Raw genomic sequence first — 26,210 nt, 5'->3', positions numbered from 1 at the left:
AGAGGCATAGACCCTGGATATTAGTTAGAGGCATAGACCTGTAAAGTAGCCTAGTGAGATCTAGCTTAGTTGGTAGAGCGCTCCCAGAAGCTGCATGGGTCGATGGATTGAATCCCTTGGTGGAGCTATTCTCCGATTGGCTGTATTCCCATCCCAACCACACACACCCCACAGCTGGTATACGAAAGAATGGTATGTGCTATCCTGTCTCTGGGAAAGTGTATATAAAAGGTCCATTGCTTCTAATGGGAAAGTATTGTCTTTCCTCAAAGACTATGTCAAAATTACCAAACATTTGACATCCAATAGTCGATGACTAAAAAACCCAATATGCTTAAGTGGTGTTACAGAAACAAAACTTACCGTCTTCAAATTGTTATATGTTTTGTTAATCCAATGATTTTGATTCTCCATGGATCAAGGAAGCTTCCTACCATATTTAGTTGGAAAAGGTCTTGTAGTTGTGAAGACATTACAGTTTAACTGCATTTCTCTCTAAAATCCTTTATTTTTGATAAACATAGCCTACACGTACATCTACCATATAGTTCCATGAAAACCACTTGACACACTGCTCTGAGTAAAACTCTGTATTTCAACCATGTTCACAGATAATTTTCAAAAACAAAAGTTCTATATATTCTGTTTAAAAATCTTTTTATAATGAATTGCATTAAAATAACATTTTATTACAAGTTTAACATTTAAAACAAAATCATAAAGGCAAACTCTTTAAACTAGATGACATCATTTTGTTAGCTTGCCAAATCATCGTGAAGTCATATTTAGTACTGACAATATCACTGGTTTGTAAGCCTCAAATTGTCCAATTTTAGTGTACATTATACCAATGCAGAATATTTCTCAATGAGAAAATATGAAACAATATTTTCCCAATTATAAGTGACCACTGGGGTAATAAAGTTGGTTATAGCATTTGTGGATGTAGAGAAAAATATTTGTTAATTATTTGGTTTAATTTTCCCAGTTTGATCTAAAAATCATAATGTTACTATATAGCTTTACGTTCAGGTCATACATTTTGATAGTACAGACAAATATGTGATAATAACAAAAAATACCATCAAAGATATTTTGTATTGCAGCACTGCTGATTTATCCCTGCCATGGTGAAGTTCGAGGCCTTGGGAAGCCATATTGTCATACCATACCAGGGCATAAAATTAGAATTTTTCAGACCACCGATATATTGTTAGTGTGGTTTTAATGTTTACACGAACAATTTTCTTCAGTAGTTCTAATACAAATGAAAATGTTAATGGGCCACGGAAATCAAACGAGAATCTAATTCGAAGGATTTTCATAGCTTTTCTCCATCAACTTTTCTATCATAAATAAAAATGTTGTTTTACAAAATTGTATGCTAGGATCAACTTGAAAGCTGCCAATTACATTTGAGCACACTACTCCATCGGTTCTCTTACAGGAGAGTACTGGTTGGTGCCAAATAATAGTCTGAATGAAATGATAATAAACAGGGATTTCCTGGAAGCATTGAGCTTAATGCTTCCGGGTCCAACAGAAAGTACCAAAATTATGTGAATCCTACATCTATCCAATTGATGCTGCACCTCAGTATTTCAACATTTTAATTTCTATTTTGGCATTTTAAAATATCTTATTAAATGTACTATTTTTCTGGCTGTGTATGTAATATTTTAATAAACTGATTAAGCAAGGCTTGTGTTTGTTTTTATTACAAAAAAATTGAAGTTTCAGAATACTGCATATATAACTTACATGTATAAGCCTACTGCAATGTAACCACACAGATACCAAAAAGCAATTAAAGATTAATAGATGCAGTTATGCTTTTCACTGTGATTTCGAAATGTATAATGGGTGGGGATAGAGGCAGTTGTCTATTGGAAATGCAATTAGAAACTTGAAAAAGTAGGATGTGTTTACTTTTTAGAGGGAGAAAAACCGGAAACTCAGGACAGTTGCTTTAATTTGCGAACAGCATGTGATTTTGTACATGCAGCAAAATGATCAAAGGGAACTTCTAATAGACAGCACCGACTTTGTATCACTGCGGTGCAGACTTTGTATCACTGCGATGCTGACTTTGTATTACTGCGGTGCAGACTTTGTATCATTGCGGTGCAGACTCTGTATCGACTGTGATGCTGACTTAGTATCACTGCGGTGCAGACTTTGTATCACTGCGGTGTAGACTTTGTATCAACTGTGATGCTGACTTTGTATCGACTGTGATGCTGACTTTGTATCGACTGTGATGCTGACTTTGTATCACTGCGGTGCTGACTTTGTTTGTATCACTGCGGTGCAGACTTTGTATCGACTGTGATGATGATTTCAAACAGATACATTGTATCTTTCTCACACCAGAAATGTAGGCCCATTCTTATTATTTTCTTCCAAATGGAAAATTAAAATCACATGAAAAATTAAGCATGTACTGAGTGTCTGCAACACAGAGCTATCCATTGAAGTTTAATTATAATATATACTGTTACAAATAACCTCAGTAGTAACAGTCAATTAGTGAGGTTTAATTATAATATATACTGTTACAAATAACCTCAGTAGTAACAGTGAATTAGTGAGGTTTAATTATAATATATACTGTTACAAATAACCTCAGTAGTAACACGGAATTAGTGAGGTTTAATTATATTACATACTATTACAAATAACCTCAGTAGAAACAGTGGATTAGTGAGGTTTAATTATATTACATACTGTTACAAATTATTACATACTGTTACAAATAACCTCAGTAGTAACAGTGAATTAGTGAGGTTTAATTATATTACATACTGTTACAAATAACCTCAGTAGAAACAGTGGATTAGTGAGGTTTAATTATATTACATACTGTTACAAATAACCTCAGTAGTAAAAGTGGATTAGTAAAGTTTAATTATATTACATACCGTTACAAATAACCTCAGTAGTAACAGTGGATTAGTGAGGTTTAATTATATTACATACCGTTACAAATAACCTCAGTAGTAACAGTGAATTAGTGAAGTTTAATTATATTACATACCGTTACAAATAACCTCAGTTATCCAGTGAGGTTTAATTATATTACATACTGTTACAAATAACCTCAGTAGTAACTGGATTATAGTGAGGTTTAATTATATTACATACTGTTACAAATAACCTCAGTAACACAGTGGATTACAGTGAGGTTTAATTATATTACATACTGTTACAAATAACCTCAGTAACAGTGGATTACAGTGAGGTTTAATTACATTACATACTGTTACAAATAACCTCAGTAACAGTGGGTTGAGTTGTAATCAACCTCAGTAACACAGGGTTGAGTTGTAAATAACCTCAGTAACACACAGGGTTTAGTTGTAAATAACCTCAGTAATACACTGGGTTGAGTTGTAAATAACCTCAGTAATACACAGGGTTGAGTTGTAAATAACCTCAGTAATACACTGGGTTGAGTTGTAAATAACCTCAGTAATACATTGGGTTGAATGTCACCCAGTGAGCTTTTTGCTGGTTCTTCGCCTTATCGGATGAAGTGAACAGTGATTTGTACACTGTACTTGTTGTAGGATCTTCTTGGATTCCTGTTGACTTTGTAGATTTGTCCTCCGCCTTCCCATTAGTTGGTTTTGACTTATGCTCCAGTCTTGTGTCCATTCCATTTGGCCGACTTGCTGATGTTCCGGTAACAAGCTTGTTTTTCTGCCCTGCTGATTGTGTGAATCGAACTCGTTTGCTGGTCGTAGGTCCATCTAAAACACAATCCAGACAAACATTGCTTTAAGTTTAATGCCACTCAGAAAGATTAACTTTGTAACAAAATTGTTAAATATAAGTTATACGTTTTAAATTTATTTTATATATACTTTGTATTTCCATTAAAGAGTAAAACATGTTATGCCCACGTTTGTGCAATTCCACAGTATCACGTGACATTCAGACATATCTATCAGCCTCTACTGAATAACTGTGATATATCAAGGTGCTCTTGTGTGCTTTATGATAACGTATACTGGCTAAACTTGTTAAATATCCTCAACATATTAGACACTGGTGACGGGTTGGGCAGGAAAGTCCCAAAAGCGTCAGTAACACACGTGACGTTAAATTGGATAAAGTTTTGAAGGGTCATGGATTTCATTAAAAAATCTCTGTGAAGTGTGCAGATAACAAGTTGATGTCAAAATGTGTTCATAGATGGAAAGATGGTCTACCTGCACCAGTCTAAAATAAAAGATAATTATTCAGTCTCACTGGAATCGAGTCTGAGTTGGTGGTAACACACGTGACAGAAAGTAACACATGTGACAGAAAATAACACACGTGACAGTGTCCCAAACTGTCACCAGAATCACTGAAAAAAGACATTCAAAGTAATCTCAAACTAATTTTTTTTTTTACTTTAAAACAATGTTTTCAGGGAATTCCAGAGATACTATACAATTCTAAAATGTTAATAAATAGTAGTTGCTACTCAATTTTCAACTGATCACTATCACTCATCAAAGTTTTTAAAACACAAACTGTTTCCTGGTTCCATTATATTTATAGTTTTTAAATGCATCAAATGGGGACTTTTTAATGAATAGTAAAACAGGTGAACAAGATCAGTTAATGGATGACTGTTTAAGGATGAATCCTTCAAATGCTTGAATATCTAAAATGGAATATCTCTAATAGGGAAGACAACAATCAATAAAAATATATTTCAAGAAAGACAATGTTTTGCAGATATTCTAACATCCTCTAAGCTTGACAACAATCAATAAAAATATATTTCAAGAAAGACAACATTTTGCAGATATTCTGACTAACATCCTCTAAGCTTGACAACAATCAATAAAAATATATTTCAAGAAAGACAACATTTTGCAGATATTCTGACTAACATCCTCTAAGCTTGACAACAATCAATAAAAATATCTCTTTCAAGAAAGACAACGTTTTGCAGATATTCTGACTAACATCCTCTAAGCTTGACAACAATCAATAAAAATATATTTCAAGAAAGACAACATTTTGCAGATATTCTGACTAACATCCTCTAAGCTTGACAACAATCAATAAAAATATATTTCAAGAAAGACAATGTTTTGCAGATATTCTGACTAACATCCTCTAAGCTTGACAACAATGAAAAAAAATATATTTCAAGAAAGACAATGTTTTGCAGATATTCTAACATCCTCTAAGCTTGACAACAATCAATAAAAATATATTTCAAGAAAGACAACATTTTGCAGATATTCTGACTAACATCCTCTAAGCTTGACAACAATCAATAAAAATATATTTCAAGAAAGACAACATTTTGCAGATATTCTGACTAACATCCTCTAAGCTTCACAACAATCAATAAAAATATATTTCAAGAAAGACAACGTTTTGCAGATATTCTGACTAACATCCTCTAAGCTTGACAACAATCAATAAAAATATCTCTTTCAAGAAAGACAACGTTTTGCAGATATTCTGACTAACATCCTCTAAGCTTGACAACAATCAATAAAAATATATTTCAAGAAAGACAACATTTTGCAGATATTCTGACTAACATCCTCTAAGCTTGACAACAATCAATAAAAATATATTTCAAGAAAGACAATGTTTTGCAGATATTCTGACTAACATCCTCTAAGCTTGACAACAATGAAAAAATATATATTTCAAGAAAGACAACATTTTGCAGATATTCTGACTAACATCCTCTAAGCTTCACAACAATCAATAAAAATATATTTCAAGAAAGACAATGTTTTGCAGATATTCTGACTAACATACTCTAAGCTTGACAACAATCAATAAAAATATCTCTTTCAAGAAAGACAACGTTTTGCAGATATTCCCCCAACCCAACGGGTACTTTTCAAGCCATAAAAAATTAACGTTTGTTTGTTTAGTGACACCACTAGAGCACATTGATTTATTAGTCCCCTACCAGTCCAACCTTGTCCGTCCCTCTGTCTGTGTGTGCCTGTCCATCCCACATAGTTTTTCAGATGGCTTTTTTCACAATGCCTCGATTTATTGCGCTACAGTTTGGTATATAGCTTTACCATATACTATTACCGATCAAGTTTGACTTTCATGACGATTTATCCAATTTGGACAGAGTTATGGCCCTTGAACTTAGGAGATACAGAAATTTGTTTTCCGGACTTATCTCCCAATGCCTCAAGATATTGAGTTAAAATTGTGTGTGTATCTTTATCACGTTCTGTTACAAAAATGTGTTCACTTTCATGGCAATTTGTTAATTTGTTTTACAGAGTTATGGCCCTTTCGAACTTAGGAGATATAAAAATTTGCTTTCCAGACTTTGTTTTTCAATGCCTGAAGATATTGAGATCGAATTTTGTATATAGCTATATCATGTACTGTTACAGATCAAGTTTAACTTCCATAGCGATTTAAAAAATTTACACATCTCTAATTTTGGTACTTGAAATTATGTACCATTGAACATATTTGCTTTAGATTTTACTATTGAAAGAAAGAAAGAAATGTTTTATTTAACGACGCACTCAACACATTTTATTTACGGTTATATGACGTCAGACATATGGTTAAAGACCACACAGATTTTGAGAGGAGACCTGCTGTCGCCACTTCATGGGCTACTCTTTCCAATTAACAGCAAAGGATCTTTTAATTGCACTTCCCACAGGCAGGATAGCACAAACCATGGCCTTTGTTGAACCAGTTATGGAGCACTGGTCGGTGCAAGTGGTTTACACCTACCCATTGAGCCTTGCGGAGCACTCACTCAGGGTTTGGAGTCGGTATCTGGATTAAAAATCCCATGCCTCGACTGGGATCCGAACCCAGTACCTACCAGCCTGTAGACCGATGGCCTAACCATGACATCACCGAGGCCGGTTTTACTATTGAAGACATGAACAACAATATTTTATATTTTTAAAAATTCTTTACCATTATTTGCCCCTTTTTGTGAAAAGAGCCCTTAGATATTTGATACTACATATATTAATCATGTGATACTACATATATTAATCATGTGATACTACATATATTAATCATGTGATACTACATATATTAATCATGTGATACTACATATATTAATCATGTGATACTACATATTATATTACGTATGTGATATATTAGATATTTGATACTACATATATTAATCATGTGATACTACATATATTAATCATGTGATACTACATATTATATTACGTATGTGATATATTAGATATTTGATACTACATATATTAATCATGTGATACTACATATTATATTACGTATGTGATATATTAGATATTTGATACTACATATATTAATCATGTGATACTACATATATTAATCATGTGATACTACATATTATATTACGTATGTGATATATTAGATATTTGATACTACATATATTAATCATGTGATACTACATATTATATTACGTATGTGATATATTAGGTATGTGATACTACATATATTAATCATGTGATACTACATATATTAATCATGTGATACTACATATATTAATCATGTGATACTACATATTATATTACGTATGTGATATATTAGGTATGTGATACTACATATATTAATCATGTGATACTACATATATTAATCATGTGATACTACATATTATATTACGTATGTGATATATTAGGTATGTGATACTACATATATTAATCATGTGATACTACATATATTAATCATGTGATACTACATATTATATTACGTATGTGATATATTAGGTATGTGATACTACATATATTAATCATGTGATACTACATATATTAATCATGTGATACTACATATTATATTACGTATGTGATATATTAGATATTTGATACTACATATATTAATCATGTGATACTACATATTATATTATGTATGTGATATATTAGATATTTGATACTACATATATTAGGTATGTGATACTACATATATTAGATATGTGATACTACATATATTAAATACTACATATATTAGACATGTGATACTACATATATTAGGTATGGATACTACATATATTAGATATGTGATATTACATATATTAGGTATGTGATACTACATATATTAGATATGTGATACTACATATATTAAATACTACATATATTAGACATGTGATACTACATATATTAGGTATGGATACTACATATATTAGATATGTGATATTACATATATTAGGTATGTGATACTACATATATTAGGCATTTGATACTACATATATTAGGTATGTGATACTACATATATTAGATATGTGATACTACATATATTAAATACTACATATATTAGACATGTGATACTACATATATTAGGTATGGATACTACATATATTAGGTATGGATACTACATATATTAGATATGTGATATTACATATATTAGGTATGTGATACTACATATATTAGGCATTTGATACTACATATTATATTAGGTATGTGATACTACATATTATATTAGGTATGTGATATATTAGATATTTGATACTACATATATTAGGTATTTGATACTATATATTATATTACCGTATTTTCCCATGTATTATGCGCACCGGTGTATAATGCGCACCCCCCACTTTGAACGTTTATTCCAAGAAAAAAAACATGAACCAAAATATAATGCGCACCGTTTTTTCAAACCACAAAATCGACAGTGAATGCAAGATGTACCACTTTCCCCGTCACCAAAATTAACGAAAACTTCGGAAAAGCGAAAGAAGCGGTATATTCAAGAAACCAAGAAACAAAACTCAAGTTAGGTATTTGAGTACATAGACCTACATGTCACATTAAACAAAGGCTAGTACTTGCGTACTTACATGTCACAGACTCACACATGCATAAATCAAAACAAAGTTATATACCCCGTACACTGTAAATGACTAATAAATATATGAAAACAAAAATATAGCATATTACATTTCGTTCTCGTGGCTAACGTGAATACGCGAGATTTCTAAATTTATAATAGTGTGGTATATTTCCGGTTTGCCGGAAATGGCGAATTAAATCTCATGGAAATTAAAAATATTTACGGTCCAGTTTTGTCATTTTTGTGCACTTTTTGGAGAGGCATGGATACTTTTGTAGATTTATTTTGCATTTATTACAACCATCACAAGTGAAAAGCGATTTTTAAGAGGGTTTTGGCGTTTCATTGTAATGAACACTGTCAATAACCTGTAAAGTACCGTAAACTACCGATCGACGATTTTTCATGGGTGATCGCTGGACATTTTCAAAAGAATTTTTTTCTATTGCTATGTACAGTGCGCACCCCCATTTTCAACCTGTATTTTCTGGAAAAAAAGTGTGCATAATACACGGGAAAATACGGTAGGTATGTGATACTACATATTATATTAGGTATGTGATATATTAGATACTACATATATTAGGTATGTGCTACTACATATATTAGATATGCGATACTACATATATTAGATATTTGATACAACATATATTAGGTATGTGATACTTCATATATTAGGTATGTGCTACTACATATATTAAATATGTGATACTACATATATTAGATATTTGATACTACATATATTAGGTATGTGATACTACATATATTAGATATTTGATACTTCATATATTAGGTATGTGTGACGGAACATGCTCTTAATTTTGTTTTCGCCTGTGGCGATATTAATTGTTTTTGAGGGCCGTGTGCAGTCTCAATATGCACTTAAGCCCAGGTGGACCTTGTTACGTAATACCTCTGCGTGACGGTCGTCGAGCTGTACTTTCCAATACACACCCGGACCAGATGCGCAGGCCATGTGGCCAGTAGTTACGTAATACCTCAGCTAGTTCGGTACGATCGGGGTATATTTGGCGAACTAGGCGACAGTAAGTCTAGGCTTGTAAAAAAAAATACCGCCTGGTTACTATGGAAATATACACATCATAAGATTCGGTTTTGCGTGCTGTCTCTGGACCAGTCTGGGATTTTATAATAAATAGCTAGGGTTTTAGAGATATCGGGGAGAAACATAGGAAGGCTTCCAGGGATCGCTGTCCGTCCGGACTGGTAATTATATATTTTCTGCTCTGTGTATAACCTTGATGTGATTTATGTGACTTTAAATATTTTAATACTGTATTATACCAATATTATTTAGACGGTGCTGCCGGTCATCTGACGCAGTAAACTGTAGGCTCACTGTCTAAATAATTATTAAAGCTTAGCCAGTCATCCTAGAGGACCTAGGTAAACTGTAGGTTATTGTCTTTATTGTGATAGGTACCAGTATTAATTCTGTGTTACAAGGTTACTGAATGAGTAGTTAAGGGTTAATTAAAAATTAACCAGTTAGGAACAGAGTTGTAATTCCTTTATTAATTAAGTTCCCCTGGCAGCGTTTCTCAATTATCACACGTTACTGAAGGAGTAGTAAGGGTTAATTAAAAATTAACCAGTTAGGAATAGAGTTGTAATTCCTTTATTAATTAAGTTCCCCTGGCAGCGTTTCTCAATTATCACACGTTACTGAACGAGTAGTAAGGGTTAATTAAAAATTAACCAGTTAGGAATAGAGTTGTAATTCCTTTATTAATTAAGTTCCCCTGGAAGCGTTTCTCAATTATCACACGTGTGGGTGTTGTGTCACGGTGAAGTGATTAGCATATTGTGTAAACTAGACACCTAGAGATTAACTAATTAAGTGATCAGTTCTGGGTTGTTATTATTTGTTGTTGTTAATTAACTACTGCAGCAGTACATTTGTTAGCGTAGGTTAATACAGATTCCAAAGTGTATTGTTTTTGTTGTGTTTTCTAGTGAACTAAACGTGCTATATTACATATACTTTATATAGATCGTATCTCTGATCATACCTAGACGAGCCACACGCGGGTATTGAACTGCCCATTACAGAGAGATCTAACAGATATACAGTTAGGAGAGATATTTGGATAATCGTGTTTTATTCAGTTACGGGTATTATAGGATCCCTGTGACAGGAATGTGCTACTACATATATTAAATATTTGATACTTCATATATTAGGTATGTGCTACTACATATATTAGGTATGTCATACTACATATATTAGGTATTTGATACTACATATATTAGGTATGTGATACTACATATATTAGATATTTGTGATACTACATATATTAGATATTTGATACTACATATATTAGGTATGTGATACTACATATATCATGTATATGCGCCTACATATTTGTTACTTCATATATTAGGTATGTGCTACTACATATATTAGGTATGTGCTACTACATATATTAGGTATTTGCTACTAGATATATTAGTTATGTGATACTACATATATTAGGTATTTGATACTACATATATTAGGTATGTGATACTACATATATTAGATATTTGATACTTCATATATTAGGTATGTGCTACTACATATATTAGGTATGTGCTACTACATATATTAGATATTTGATACTTCATATATTAGGTATGTGCTACTACATATATTAGGTATGTGCTACTACATATATTAGATATTTGATACTACATATATTAGGTATGTGATACTACATATATTAGGTATTTGCTACTACATATATTAGTTATGTAATATTACATATATTAGGTATGTGATACTACATATATTAGATATGTGATACTACATATATTAGATATTTGATACTACATATATTAGGTATGTGATACTTCATATATTAGGTATGTGATACTACATATATTAAATATATGATACTACATATATTAGGTATGTGATACTATATATCTTAGATATGTGATACTACATATATCAGGTACGTGATACTTCAGAAAAGAACTGTATGAACGTTGTTTCCTACCTTCAGCCACACTGTCAATGATGATGTCTGCTATCGTGTGTTTTTGAGCTTTTCGCAATTTCTAAAAGAAAAACATAAACATTACTTCCTAGTGAAGTTTAACAAAGTAATTATGTTACATGGTCATGTTATAAGGACCACAGAGTTAACTCCCTTGAATTGTGATGAAACTTTTTGTGATTTTTCACCCAATGCAGCTGTGAACATGGGTGGGGAAACGCCCTTTTTTCACGGTCTGGGACTGATTCTCGATCTCTGAGACCAATTTTTTTTTTTTTAAATTGTGTGTTTGCTGGTCCCACTTTTGTCATTCTTGTCAGACCGAAGCACTTGTCCATTTCTATTACTGGAACAAATTCCTATCCGTCAAGTGGACTAGCCTGCCTTGACATCGGTATCTTGTACATGATTTAAAATAATAAATAAATAGTGGTCAATATGGCTGGTGTTTCAGACATCTGTGATTTTAAAGTCTGCCTAAGTATATATCGCCAGTCACTGAAGTCGGACCTACAGTAGTGTCAATCCACTGCCACTAGGCTAGACATTTGTCAAAGTCGCTGAGCCAGTCAAGAGATTAAACAGATGTTAACAATAACACCATTCTTGGTAAGAGAGCCATCAAGGTATTACATTCCAATTAAAAACAAAGGACCCAGAGTTTGCAGCTAGTTAAAATCAATACCTGTCAACACCTGTGTACGGAGCTCTGTCGGGTTGAGTGTCCTAGTCCAAAGCAAGAGGCTTTTGTGCAATACAAACTGCTTGAAATAGCATAAAATATACTGAAATAATCTATAAATGTATTTATTGTTGACTGTTCAATGTAGTGTATCCAATAATTATAAAGGATTTTAGAATTAACAAAAGGTTTCCACCTTTTTTGTTAACAAGTGGGAGTAAGCAGAACAGCTACATGTACTGGTTATCTCTGGGGCCAGTAGAGGTAAAATTTCATCCAATCAGCGATGACGTTATTAATCTCTTTGTCTAAACGTGCTAGCTCAGGCTGTCAAATGCTTCAACGATGCCATCTTTTATTAATTTTCAGGACAAAGTACTGAATACTCGTACTTTTTATACATATATGGGAATTAAAATTCATAACTTTTATTCCTTTTTTTATATTATTTATTCCATTATGTAATGATGACATCAAGTGGGACCGATTGACAATTTTATTTTCCCCTACCCCTGGCTGTGAAGTATATGTATATTGAAAATGATCCAGAATGATGTCATATATGAATAACATGGTTATCCTTGTTTTTTAATAAAGTTTGGAACATTTGGCGCAGGTATTTTGTAAGTGGCTTTGTGGCGCTAACATGAAAGCACACTTTTTATCAGGAATACAAAATAATATATTTAAACAGTATAGCTCAAAGTTAACAATTTTACTATAATGTAACCCTAGCTTTCACTTAGCTCTATGTTTTGAGAGTAATGGAAGAACAGAAGCTGGTCAGTAGTTTTCTGTATGAATTTTACCTTCTTCAGCTGATCTAGGTCTGTTTAAATCTGATCGATACTCTGGCCGTTATACATATACGAGAAAATACTAACTTGAAGTTACTGAGTAACTCATTATACTGGTTAGCTTTATTCATTATACTGGGTAGTGATTATTCATTATACTGGTTAGCTTTATTCATTATACTGGGTAGTGTTTGTTAAATTATGTTAGTGGTTTTGCTGATAACATCACCGTGATTGTGTTAATAAATAAATAAAATAACATCAGGAAGGAAATGTTTTATTTAACGACGAACTCGACACATTTTATTTACAGTTATATGGCGTCGGACATATGGTTAAGGACCACAAAGATATAGAGGGAGGAAACCTGCTGTCGCCACTTCATGGGCTACTCTTTTCGATTAGCAGCAAGGGATCTTTTATATGCACCATCCCATAGACAGGATAGCACATACCACGGCCTTTGATGTACCATCGTGGTGCACTGGCTGGAGCGAGAAATAGCCCAATGGGCCCACTGACGGGGATCGATCCCAAACCGACTGTGCACCAAGCGAGCGCTGTACCACTGGGCTGTGTCCCCAAATAACATCAGAGTAGTTTATTGCAATATTGTGAAAAAACATTCAGGAATTGTTGTCAGAGGTGTTTGATGCAATATTGTGAAAAGACATTCAGGAATTGTTGTAAGTCAGAGGTGTTTGATGCAGTATTGTGAAAAGACATTCAGGAATTGTTGTAAGTCAGAGGTGTTTGATGCAGTATTGTGAAAAGACATTCAGGAATTGTTGTAAGTCAGAGGTGTTTGATGCAATATTGTGAAAAGACATTCAGGAATTGTTGTAAGTCAGAGGTGTTTGATGTATTGTGAAAAGACATTCAGGAATTGTTGTAAGTCAGAGGTGTTTGATGCAGTATTGTGAAAAGACATTCAGGAATTGTTGTAAGTCAGAGGTGTTTGATGCAGTATTGTGAAAAGACATTCAGGAATTGTTGTAAGTCAGAGGTGTTTGATGCAATATTGTGAAAAGACATTCAGGAATTGTTGTAAGTCAGAGGTGTTTGATGCAATATTGTGAAAAGACATTCAGGAATTGTTGTAAGTCAGAGGTGTTTGATGCAATATTGTGAAAAGACATTCAGGAATTGTTGTAAGTCAGAGGTGTTTGATGCAATATTGTGAAAAGACATTCAGGAATTGTTGTAAGTCAGAGGTGTTTGATGCAATATTGTGAAAAGACATTCAGGAATTGTTGTAAGTCAGAGGTGTTTGATGCAATATTGTGAAAAGACATTCAGGAATTGTTGTAAGTCAGAGGAATTGTTTAAGTCAGAGGTGTTTGATGCAATATTGTGAAAAGACATTTAGGAATTGTTGTAAGTCAGAGGTGTTTGATGCAATATTGTGAAAAGACATTTAGGAATTGTTGTAAGTCAGAGGTGTTTGATGTATTGTGAAAAGACATTTAGGAATTGTTGTAAGTCAGAGGTGTTTGATGCAATATTGTGAAAAGACATTTAGGAATTGTTGTAAGTCAGAGGTGTTTGATGTATTGTGAAAAGACATTTAGGAATTGTTTAAGTCAGAGGTGTTTGATGCATTGTGAAAAGACATTTAGGAATTGTTGTAAGTCAGAGGTGTTTGATGCGACAAGAGTAGTATCGTTAGCATATAATAAACATAAAAAGTGACGAGCTGTTTCAGAGAACGTTTCATCTGTATCCAGGGATACCCCAGTACAAGCTCGGCTTTTTAAGTAATTATGTAGATCACTTAAATAAAGAGAAAACAGGACTGGCGACAAAGTGTCTCCTTGTCGGACACCCATGTTGCATGGAAATAGGTCTTAGGTTTTGTTTTTTGTACAAATACATTACTTTATTCCTTGAAATATTTGATAAATTATTTTAAAGAATTTTCCTTTTATTTTATTTTCTAACAATTTCTGCCAGAGACAAGTTCTAGAAATTAGATCAAAAGCTTTTTAGAAATGTACAAAAGCACAACATAATTATTTTTTTTCCTTGTCTTTAAAATTTCGATAAGGGAATGTATATTAAATAGATGGTCGGTGGCAGAGTAGCCTTTTCAGAAAGCAGTCTGAGATTCATTCACTATATTATTTTCTTCAATAAAAGCATTTAATTGGTTATTTAAAATTGTGGTGAATAGTTTAGAGATGCAACATAGCAATGTTAGTGGTCTATAATATTTTGGTAAACAACTAAAATAATACTGAAGTAGTTGTGTTTATAAACAAGTAAAATGACACCAGAGTAGTTGTGTTTGTAAACAAGTAAAATGACACCAGAATAGTTGTGTTGTGTTTGTAAACAAGTAAAATGATACCAGAGTAGTTGTGTTTGTAAACAAGTAAAATGACAACAGAGTAGTTGTGTTGTGTTTGTAAACAAGTAAAATGACACCAGAGTAGTTGTGTTGTGTTTGTAAACAAGTAAAATAACACCAGAGTAGTTGTGTTTGTAAACAAGTAAAATAATACCAGAGTAGATGTGTTGTGTTTGTAAACAAGTAAAATAACACCAGAGTAGTTGTGTTGTGTTTGTAAACAAGTAAAATAACACCAGAGTAGTTGTGTTGTGTTTGTAAACAAGTAAAATAACACCAGAGTAGTTGTGTTGTGTTTGTAAACAAGTAAAATGATAACAGAGTAGTTGTGTTTGTAAACAAGTAAAATAATACCAGAGTAGTTGTGTTGTGTTTGTAAACAAGTAAAATAATACCAGAGTAGTTGTGTTGTGTTTGTAAACAAGTAAAATAATACCAGAGTAGTTGTGTTGTGTTTGTAAACAAGTAAAATAACACTAGAGTAGTTGTGTTGTGTTTGTAAACAAGTAAAATGATACCAGAGTAGTTGTGTTTGTAAACAAGTAAAATAACACCAGAGTAGTTGTGTTGTGTTTGTAAACAAGTAAAATAACACCAGAGTAGTTGTGTTGTGTTTGTAAACAAGTAAAATGATACCAGAGTAGTTGTGTTTGTAAACAAGTAAAATAATACCAGAGTAGTTGTGTTGTGTTTGTAAACAAGTAAAATAACACCAGAGTAGTTGTGTTGTGTTTGTAAACAAGTAAAATTAACACCAGAGTAGTTGTGTTGTGTTTGTAAACAAGTAAAATGATACCAGAGTAGTTGTGTTTGTAAACAAGTAAAATAATATCAGAGTAGTTGTGTTGTGTTTGTAAACAAGTAAAATAACACCAGAGTAGTTGTGTTTGTAAACAAGTAAAATAATACCAGAGTAGATGTGTTGTGTTTGTAAACAAGTAAAATAACACCAGAGTAGTTGTGTTGTGTTTGTAAACAAGTAAAATAACACCAGAGTAGTTGTGTTGTGTTTGTAAACAAGTAAAATGACACCAGAGTAGTTGTGTTGTGTTTGTAAACAAGTAAAATGACACCAGAGTAGTTTGGTTGTGTTTGTAAACAAGTAAAATAACACCAGAGTAGTTGTGTTGTGTTTGTAAACAAGTAAAATAACACCAGAGTAGTTGTGTTGTGTTTGTAAACAAGTAAAATAACACCAGAGTAGTTGTGTTTGTAAACAAGTAAAATAACACCAGAGTAGATGTGTTGTGTTTGTAAACAAGTAAAATAATACCAGAGTAGTTGTGTTGTGTTTGTAAACAAGTAAAATAACACCAGAGTAGTTGTGTTGGGTTTGTAAACAAGTAAAATAACACCAGAGTAGTTGTGTTTGTAAACAAGTAAAATAATACCAACCTTGTCACGCTTAAGTCGGAGTCTTCTGGCCTCCATCTGGAGTCTCACAGTGTCGAGATCTTCCTCTGGGGGATTCAGAACGATAATGTCATCCTGCATGAATTTTTCACCACACTGTAAAACAAGCAATGTCATCCTGTATGAATTTTTCACCACACTGTAACAAAACAACCAATGTCATCCTGTATGAATTTTTCACCACTGTAACAAAACAACCAATGTCATCCTGTTTTATAGTGCACTGTAACAAAACAACCCATAAGATCCTGTTTTATAGTGTACTGTAATAAAACAACCCATGTCATCTTGTTTTATAGTGCACTGTAACAAAACAACCCATGACATCCTGTTTCATAGTGCACTGTAACCAAACAACCCATGTAATCCTGTTTTATAGTGCACTGTAACAAAACAACCCATGCAATCCTGTTTTATAGTGCACTGTAACAAAACAACCCATGCCATCCTGTTTTATAGTGCACTGTAACAAAACAACCCATGTCATCCTGTTTTATAGTGCACTGTAACAAAACAACCCATAAAATCCTGTTTTATAGTGCACTGTAACAAAACGACCCATGACATCCTGTTTTATAGTTCACTGAAACAAAACAATCCATGTAATCCTGTTTTATAGTGCACTGTAACAAAACAACCCATGACATCCTGTTTTATAGTGGACTGTAACAAAACCCATGTAATCCTGTTTTATATTGCACGTAACAAAACCCATGACATCCTGTTTTATAGTGCACTAACAAAACAACTCATGTAATCCTGTTTTATAGTGCACTGAACCAAAACAACCCATGTAATCCTGTTTTATAGTGCACTGAACCAAAACAACCCATAAGATCCTGTTTTATAGTGCACTGAACCAAAACAACCCATAAGATCCTGTTTTATTGTGCACTGAACCAAAACGACCCATGTAATCCTGTTTTATAGTGCACTGAACCAAAACAACCCATGACATCTTGTTTTATAGTGCACTGAACCAAAACAACCCACAAGATCCTGTTTTATAGTGCACTGTAACAAAACAACCTATGTAATCCTGTTTTATAGTGCACTGTAACAAAACAACCCATGTAATCCTGTTTTATAGTGAACAGTAACAAACAACCCATGACATCCTGTTTTATAGTGCACTGTAACAAAACAACCCATGACATCCTGTTTTATAGTGCACTGTAACAAAACAACCCATGTAATCCTGTTTTATAGTGCACTGAACCAAAACAACCCATGTAATCCTGTTTTATAGTGCACTGAACCAAAACAAGCCATAAGATCCTGTTTTATAGTGCACTGAACCAAAACAACCCATAAGATCCTGTTTTGTAGAGCACTGGAACAAAACAACCCATAAGATCCTGTTTTATAGTGCACTGAACCAAAACGACCCATGACATCCTGTTTTATAGTGCACTGTAACAAAACAACCCATGTAATCCTGTTTTATAGCGCACTGGACCAAAACAACAAATGACATCCTGTTTTATAGTGCACTGTAACAAAACAACCCATGTAATCCTGTTTTATAGTGCACTGTAACACAACAACCCATGTAATCCTGTTTTATAGTGCACTGTAATAAAAGATCCCATCATTCCTTATCTTGTAGGCACTATTTGAATGCCAAAACGTTAAATCAACATTAAGAATAGTTAATTCCCAAATTTACCTTCAATTTTTTTTAAATATTTTTTAAAACTCAGCCAACATATTCCTTAAATCTATGTGCTATTGAGATGTGTTTACTATAAAGAAATACCGTGTGACAAACTTCAGTGGGAACTTCTTTCAAAGCCCGTTCTGATATAACACATCCACATGACCACGGAAAGCAAAACCTGCAAAAACAAACAAACTGTGTAACACATCATTTTGACAACAAACACAGATTGGGGTTTTCAGTACAAACATGGCGACAGGATGCTTCACAATATTCACACATTTGTGCTTTTCAAAACACCACCACACCTCATCCTATGCCACCTCATCCCATCCCACGCCACCCCATCCCATCACACCTCATCCTATGCCACCCCATCCATCCTATGCCACCCCATCCCATCCCACCACACCCCATCCCATGCCACCCCATCCCACCACACCCCATCCCATCCCACCCCATCCCATCCCACCACACCCCATCCCATCCTATGCCACCCCATCCCATCCCACCACACCCCATCCCATGCCACCCCACCACCCCATCCCATCCCACCACACCCTATCCCATCCCACCACACCCCATCACATCCTATCCCACCCCATCACATCCCACCACCCCAGCTGTTGGCATCTCTGCCATGTACGAACACTGACAACCAAACAGGATCATTTCGTTCCGTTTAGTCGGCGATCTGTTATTCTGCATCTTAATCCTCGACAGCCAAGACCACCAGAGACATGTCCGCTTCGCCTGACTGACATGATTGACAATACATTCGTCTTTAAAATCAGCAACGACAGTTTGATCAATCCACATGAGTCGAGTTTTAGAGGTGCATACTCTATTAAATCTTTATGGTGGGACCAAACAATTAGGTTGAGAGATTGAGTTTATAGAGTTTTCGAAGTTTGAGTTTTCGAAGGCCATTATTACTAGTTTGTATAGCAACCTCGGCCGGCACCGTCGCTTCTGATTGAGAGATCAAAGTTTTCGAGAGATCGAAGGCGGAGTTATTGAAGATTGACTGTACATAAATTATATATATATATATACATACAAAATTATATATACTACTCAAAAGAAGTTAAGGGTCAAAAATATTTGTGCAAATAAAAATAAGCTAATAATATTTATGCTAAAATTGTGACGACTAATGACAAATTATTTATTTGATGTCTCAAGAACAGAAAACACAAAACAAAAAACCTTTGCTTGGAAACTAGTTTACTACCCAGATGGAGAAAGTCATGCACCCCCAAAAATGATGTTCACACATGTAGTAGAAGCATCAGTAACTGGTGTAGCCACCATTAGCATTCACACATTCTTGACAACGCTGGCACATGCTCAGGGGTTTCCCTAGAGCGATAAGCCGACACGGCCCGTGCTCCCTTAGCCAGCCAAGTAAGCGCCTTCATGTCTGGTAAGCGCCTTAACTGCAGGACCATGTCGGCTTAATTTGTAACATGTATACAAAACAATGGAGCTGTGATCCGTAACGTCATTTTCTATCTTCTGATGTGAACAAACGGTTACATAATCTATTCGACACCTCAAACATAATAATACCAAATATTCAATTAGCATAATAGCGATCTGGCGACCGGTAACGAGAAACGGTGTTATCCAGAATACAGCGTATGCCTTATGTTTGCTAATTTTAATAATCATGGTTATTAATTTTAACGCATGCATTCGACATGTATGACAGCAATGTGACGGCGATTCAATGTCTGGAAGATATGTAACTTGCTATTTTAATTTTGTAAAGTCTTTGAACCAAAGTAATAAAAACAAACCGACAATGCATGTCAATTTGAATACACATGCCAGTTCAGGGCTGAATGACATGTCGGCTATCCCAAGGGCCAGACCTAGCGGAAACAAAACGTTCGCTACACTGTTTTGTGCGCTTCACGTTAAACCAAATGGACACGACGGACACCAATCAAGTAGTTCGCGAACGTTAGGAAAAACGTTTGTTGGCTGAACTGAGGAAAGCTCTCGGCGTAATATACGTCACGCCTCAGAGTCAGCTGACACCCACGTGTCAAGAGATATCGTTGCGGACATGAACAATACGATTACACAGGAGTAAATCTTGATGTAAATGTGTAGAAAAACAATAGTTGTTTGCATCAATGAATACCTAACTGCAGTTTCGTTATTTCCTTTGTCTTTGTTAATTTTGTACCTATGGTCGAGAGCACGCACTGAGATCGCGATCGCGGGAAATGTGCATGCAGTATTTATACAAATTGCAGTTAAACGTACACTGAATTAGTTTACAATAATCATATTTGTTAGATAATGCTAGATATATATTTGTTAAACTGTGAGATGACATTTAATAAGTTAGCTGGATTTTGTTTTTAAAGTAAAATTTTATTTTATTAACGTTTTGGGGGTTTTTTGGTAGTTTTTTTTATAAATGAAATATACTGTGAAGTCAGCATTCTTAGCTTAGGTATTTTACAAGCAGAAATCACAACAAGCATTTAACACGACGCTGAAATCAACAACAACATGACGCAAATTATTAAGTTGTTGGGGGTGGGGAATTGATGGGTTTTTTTTTAGAAAAAAGCCCCCCCCCCCCCCCCTCCTCCCACACAAAAACAACCCCAACATGATTTGATGGATTGAAGACAAACACTTAACTGTTTTCAACTCACTACCCCACTTCTTTTGGCTTGATTTTTGTGTTATAATGATGCTAAATATGTAAGCGCCTTAAAAAAATCCTGGGGAAAGGCCTGATGCTGTTAACCAGGCGTTGGAAATAACGTTGAGGAATCGCTTGCCATTCTGCAACTAATTACTGAGCCAGTTGCTGGAGGTTGACAGCAGGGACGTGATGTGATCGAACTCGCCACCCTAGTTCATCCCACGCAACTCAGTGGGTGACAAGTCTGGTGAATATGCAGGCCAATCCATGTGCTGAACGTTCTGCTGCTGCAGGAAGTCGGTCACCACCCTGGTACGATGAGGTCTTGCGTTGTCGTCCTGGAACCAAGCTCCTAGTCCAATCCGCTGCAGAAGTGGAATTACAAAAGGTTGAACAATCTCGTTGAGATAACGCTGACCAGTCAAATTTCTATTAATGATGTACAGAGCAGGGTTTCTGCCAGAGGGAAAAACGGGTATGGTGCCATACCCGAATTATAATTTTTTAAAGTTAACATTTTGACAAAATTAATGATTCTTATTCATTATTGTATGATTTTCTTAACCCTAACCCTAAATGTAACCCATTTTCTTTGTTGGGGAGGCCCCCCTTACCCCCTGTTGACTGAGGCTGCATTCAATTTCATAGCGCCATACCCAAAAATTTCTTTCTGGCAGAAACACTGCAGAGGGGTTCTGTGATTCATGGATATGCCCGCCCACACCATTACACTTCCTCCTCCAAATGGTAGATGTTGAACAATGTTAACATCAGCAAATCTTTCTCCTTGACAACGGTAAACACGAGCCCGGCCATCATTGAACTGGAGCAAGTACCGTGACTCATCTGTGAATAATGTCTCTGCCCATTGCCCACGGTTCCACCGGATATGACGTCTGCACCAATCAAGGCGAGCCCTTCTGTGACGGGCAAGTAGCTGTGGTCGGACTACAGGACGCCGACATCGCAAACCTTGGTCTCACAAACGATTCCTAATGGTCTGGTCAGACACATTGTTGCCTGTAGCAGCTCTGGGTTGATCATGAAGACGCCGTGGGGTCACAAAACGCTGTCGCAATGCCGTTATCATCAGGAAACGGTCTTCTCGTGCTGTTATTGATCGTGGTCTTCCAGAACGGGAGCGATTCTGAATAGAATTAGTCATCCTGAACCTCTGCCCGAGTCTACCGATAACACTTTGGCTTACATTTAGACGGTGAGCCACAGATCTTTGAGTGTGTCCATCTTGTAGCCAGCCAATGGCCCTTCCCCTGTCTTGCAAACTGAGTTGTCGTCAAACCATCTTCAAATTTAAAGTGATGATGAAAGGAAAATGCTCATCCCTTTTATTGCTAAAATTGGCATGCATTGAATTACACTCATGCTAAGCACGTACAAATGGTGCATTAGGTGCCACAGTGTGTGTATCGAGGCAGGTTGTCAGTTTAGTCTGACTATGTTTTTGCTTCAAATCCATGAAAAGGAAATCTGGGTTAACTTAAAAAGTTTCTAAAGATAAGGGCAATGATTGCATGCCCCTTAATAATGTGATGTCTTTAGTCCAAATGACAACACAAAGGTTAATATTCTAACCCTATCTGGCCTAAAAAAAAACATACTTCCAAAAATTATCAAAAAGTTCCTTTGACCCTTAACTTCTTTTGAGTAGTGTGTGTATATATATATATATATATAATTACAAACTTTCCGAATTTATACGATTTACTGTATTCTGATTGGCTGACGTCACTAAAAAACCAAGCGTTATCCTTCCATAAACCTCATAAAAATACGTCATCACGGAAGACCAAGATCGATTGGAACTATTTTTAGCTGGATGGGCAAGAAGCCCAATGACCCAGTTCGGTGTTCGTTTTAAAAATAGAACAAGGAAGTGACCTGTTTTCTCGATTAAAAAAATAAGGGAAACTGGATGAGATATTCTGTTATAAAAAAAAAAAAATTACAATATATAATACCCCCAAAACATCCAATAGTATGTATACATGTATTCCTACACTTATTTACAGAACATGGTTGACGGTAAGAACGAAAGAAATTATTTTTAAGGTACACTTCTTGTACTGTTTGTAATTATAAAAATTGTTTCTCATTTTTTTTAGGAATTTATCGATGTATAAAAGTCACAAATGTAGTATAAAATTGCTTTGCTTCGCTACGCTACGCGATTTTATACCATTTGTGACTTTTATACATCGATAAATTCCAAAAAAATGAGAAACAATTCTTATATACACACACACATACAGTCAACGACTGTCGTTACTACGACATTTACACCATCTGACCATAAATTGTCGGAAACAAATGTACAGCAGTGTTATTCTGTTTATTACATCGGAATCCACACCTTCCAACACCGACAGAGCAAATTAGGAACAAACGTGCATCCGATGTCTGAAAACACCTCTTTACAACGACATTACATAATCACAGATACCATAATCACAGATACCGTAGCACGTTGGCAGTACACACACAGCCACTTAGAATCCGTGATTTTGTAGTGAGCTGACTGTGTCACATGCTGTCCGAACTACCAATGTCTGCGAAATCTGTAGACATATATTGCTTTTGCAAATAAGCCTTTAGTTAATCAATTAAAGGATTAACTGCGAACAATAAAATCTTCTATTTTCATGATATTTTGTAAACGAAACAGGTACCAATCGTAGATGTCTTGATTAGACTGACAGTGAATGCGCCTTGCTTAATATATTTAATGATGTTTTTTAAAACATATTTAATGTATGTATGTGTATTTGTTGTTTTTAATAATAATTGCAATGCATTACTTATTTAAATGCTATTCAGTCATCAGTTAATATTAATTAGTATTTTTTGTTATTTTGGCAATGGAGATATTAAACTCATGACAATTCAATACACTGGCAATTTCAATACAACGACAAAGTGACCAAGGGGCGAATATGGTTGTTGTAACGAGGTCTGACTGTGTATATGTATATGTATATGTATATGTATATGTATATTGGAATTTGATAACCAATAATATATTGTTCTATAGGCTGGTGGCCTAGTAAAATTTAGTTGGTTCTGATCGGGCGGGCTAGTGAAACATTTCCATTTCTGCAGCCCTGCATCACATCATAAATAAATAGAGGATATTTCATGGTAAATAAATGGAGGATATTTCATGGTAAATAAATAGAGGATATTTCATGGTAAATAAATGGAGGATATTTCATGGTAAATAAATGGAGGATATTTCATGGTAAATAAATAGAGGATATTTCATGGTAAATAAATAGAGGATATTTCATGGTAAATAAATGGAGGATATTTCATGGTAAATAAATGGAGGATATTTCATGGTAAATAAATGGAGGATATTTCATGGTAAATAAATGGAGGATATTTCATGGTAAATAAATAGAGGATATTTCATGGTAAATAAATGGAGGATATTTCATGGTAAATAAATGGGAGGATATTTCATGGTAAATAAATAGAGGATATTTCATGGTAAATAAATGGAGGATATTTCATTATAAATAAATAGAGGATATTTCATGTTTTTTGTCAAATAGGATTTATATCACATCATGATCAATAAATAGAGGATATTTCATGGTTTTTGTCAAATAGGATTTATATCACATCATGATCAATAAATAGAGGATATTTCATGGTTTTTGTCAAATAGGATTTATTTCACATCATGATCAATAAATAGAGGATATTTCATTTTTTTGTCAAATAGGATTTATATCACATCATGATCAATAAATAGAGGATATTTCATGGTTTTTGTCAAATAGGATTTATATCTCATCATGATCAATAAATAGAGGATATTTCATGGATTTTGTCAAATAGGATTTATATCACATCATGATCAATAAATAGAAGATATTTCATGGTTTTTGTCAAATAGGATTTATATCTCATCGAGTGAAGTTTGCAATCATATCTCACGAGTCGCGCTTATGTTGCTGATTGAATTTAATTGTTGATACTTTAAAAAATGACTTATTAATCAATCGATTTTATTAAAGGAGACCGGACACCAAATCATATATACGGCGTAATGAATTGTTTGCCGTCATAAACCACAACACGCAACTACAGCGCTGCCCTTATTGACTAAGTTAAGCGTGCCAGTCTTGGTTGGGTTTTTTTTTTCGCCGATCTTCGATGTTTGCCGGAAACTGTCGACAACTGATGATCTAGACCCGTGACGTCATCGATGAGAGGAAAACTGAAGAAACTATCCAAGCAGCATGGACGAACTTAGCGATTCGAGTGACGAAGAATTGTGTCCAGTTTGTGCTAATGGCATCAAACCGTATCAGTTTGAACCACGTATCAGAGACTTTGTCCCTAATCCTGGAAATGTCTTAGACGAAAATTCGGATGAATCAACTGCCGACGGAGACGAGGAAGCCACACATAGACTAGCATACAAGCATTTTTTAAAACATCATTTTTTATGACATTTTTAATGTAAACTGAAGCAAATGGACCTAATTAGAAGAAAAGCACACAAAATGTAATATTTCATCATAAATCTTGTTCAGCATACATGTAAATATGACACGTCAGTGGATATTCCAGAGGCTGATTTCGCAAATCAAGATATAATAATTTAACAAAAAACTTTGTTCTCTTAACTAGTTACCCTCCAAGTTTTAATGTGTTTGGTTAAACCGTGTATTTTTTATTATTAAGAAAATGTGTTACCAGACTGCAGAAATTTTCCACAGCCGGGTACAGAAACACAGAAATGTTGGAAAATATACTGTTGCCACATACTGACAATCACTTTACAACTAATATGTCTTATCGACAATATTATTATGTAGTCTGCATTTA

General features: G+C 34.4%; 1 protein-coding gene across 7 annotated transcripts in view; it reads right to left on the bottom strand.

The window, feature by feature from the left end:
* Positions 1-575: 575 nt before the first annotated feature.
* The window catches only part of LOC121374233 (replication termination factor 2-like), a 55,032-nt gene continuing 29,397 nt past the window's right edge, over positions 576-26,210 (bottom strand). For 6 of the 7 annotated variants that reach the window (XM_041501237.1, XM_041501238.1, XM_041501239.1 and 3 more), the window contains 4 exons: positions 18,782-18,860; positions 17,005-17,118; positions 11,781-11,841; positions 576-3,752 (listed from right to left, as the gene is read on the bottom strand). In XM_041501237.1, coding sequence (XP_041357171.1) covers positions 3,469-3,752; positions 11,781-11,841; positions 17,005-17,118; positions 18,782-18,860 — 538 coding nt within the window. In that variant the 3' untranslated portion in view covers positions 576-3,468. The remainder of the gene's footprint in view (positions 3,753-11,780; positions 11,842-17,004; positions 17,119-18,781; positions 18,861-26,210) is intronic. The other variant, XR_005958211.1, reaches the window with a different exon arrangement.

The sequence above is a fragment of the Gigantopelta aegis genome, chromosome 6, assembly GCF_016097555.1.
Source record: "Gigantopelta aegis isolate Gae_Host chromosome 6, Gae_host_genome, whole genome shotgun sequence".
In the NCBI taxonomy this organism is placed as follows: Eukaryota; Metazoa; Mollusca; class Gastropoda; order Neomphalida; family Peltospiridae; genus Gigantopelta; species Gigantopelta aegis.
The sequence above is the reverse complement of the archived record's forward strand: the minus strand, read 5'-3'. Positions and strand labels throughout refer to the sequence as shown.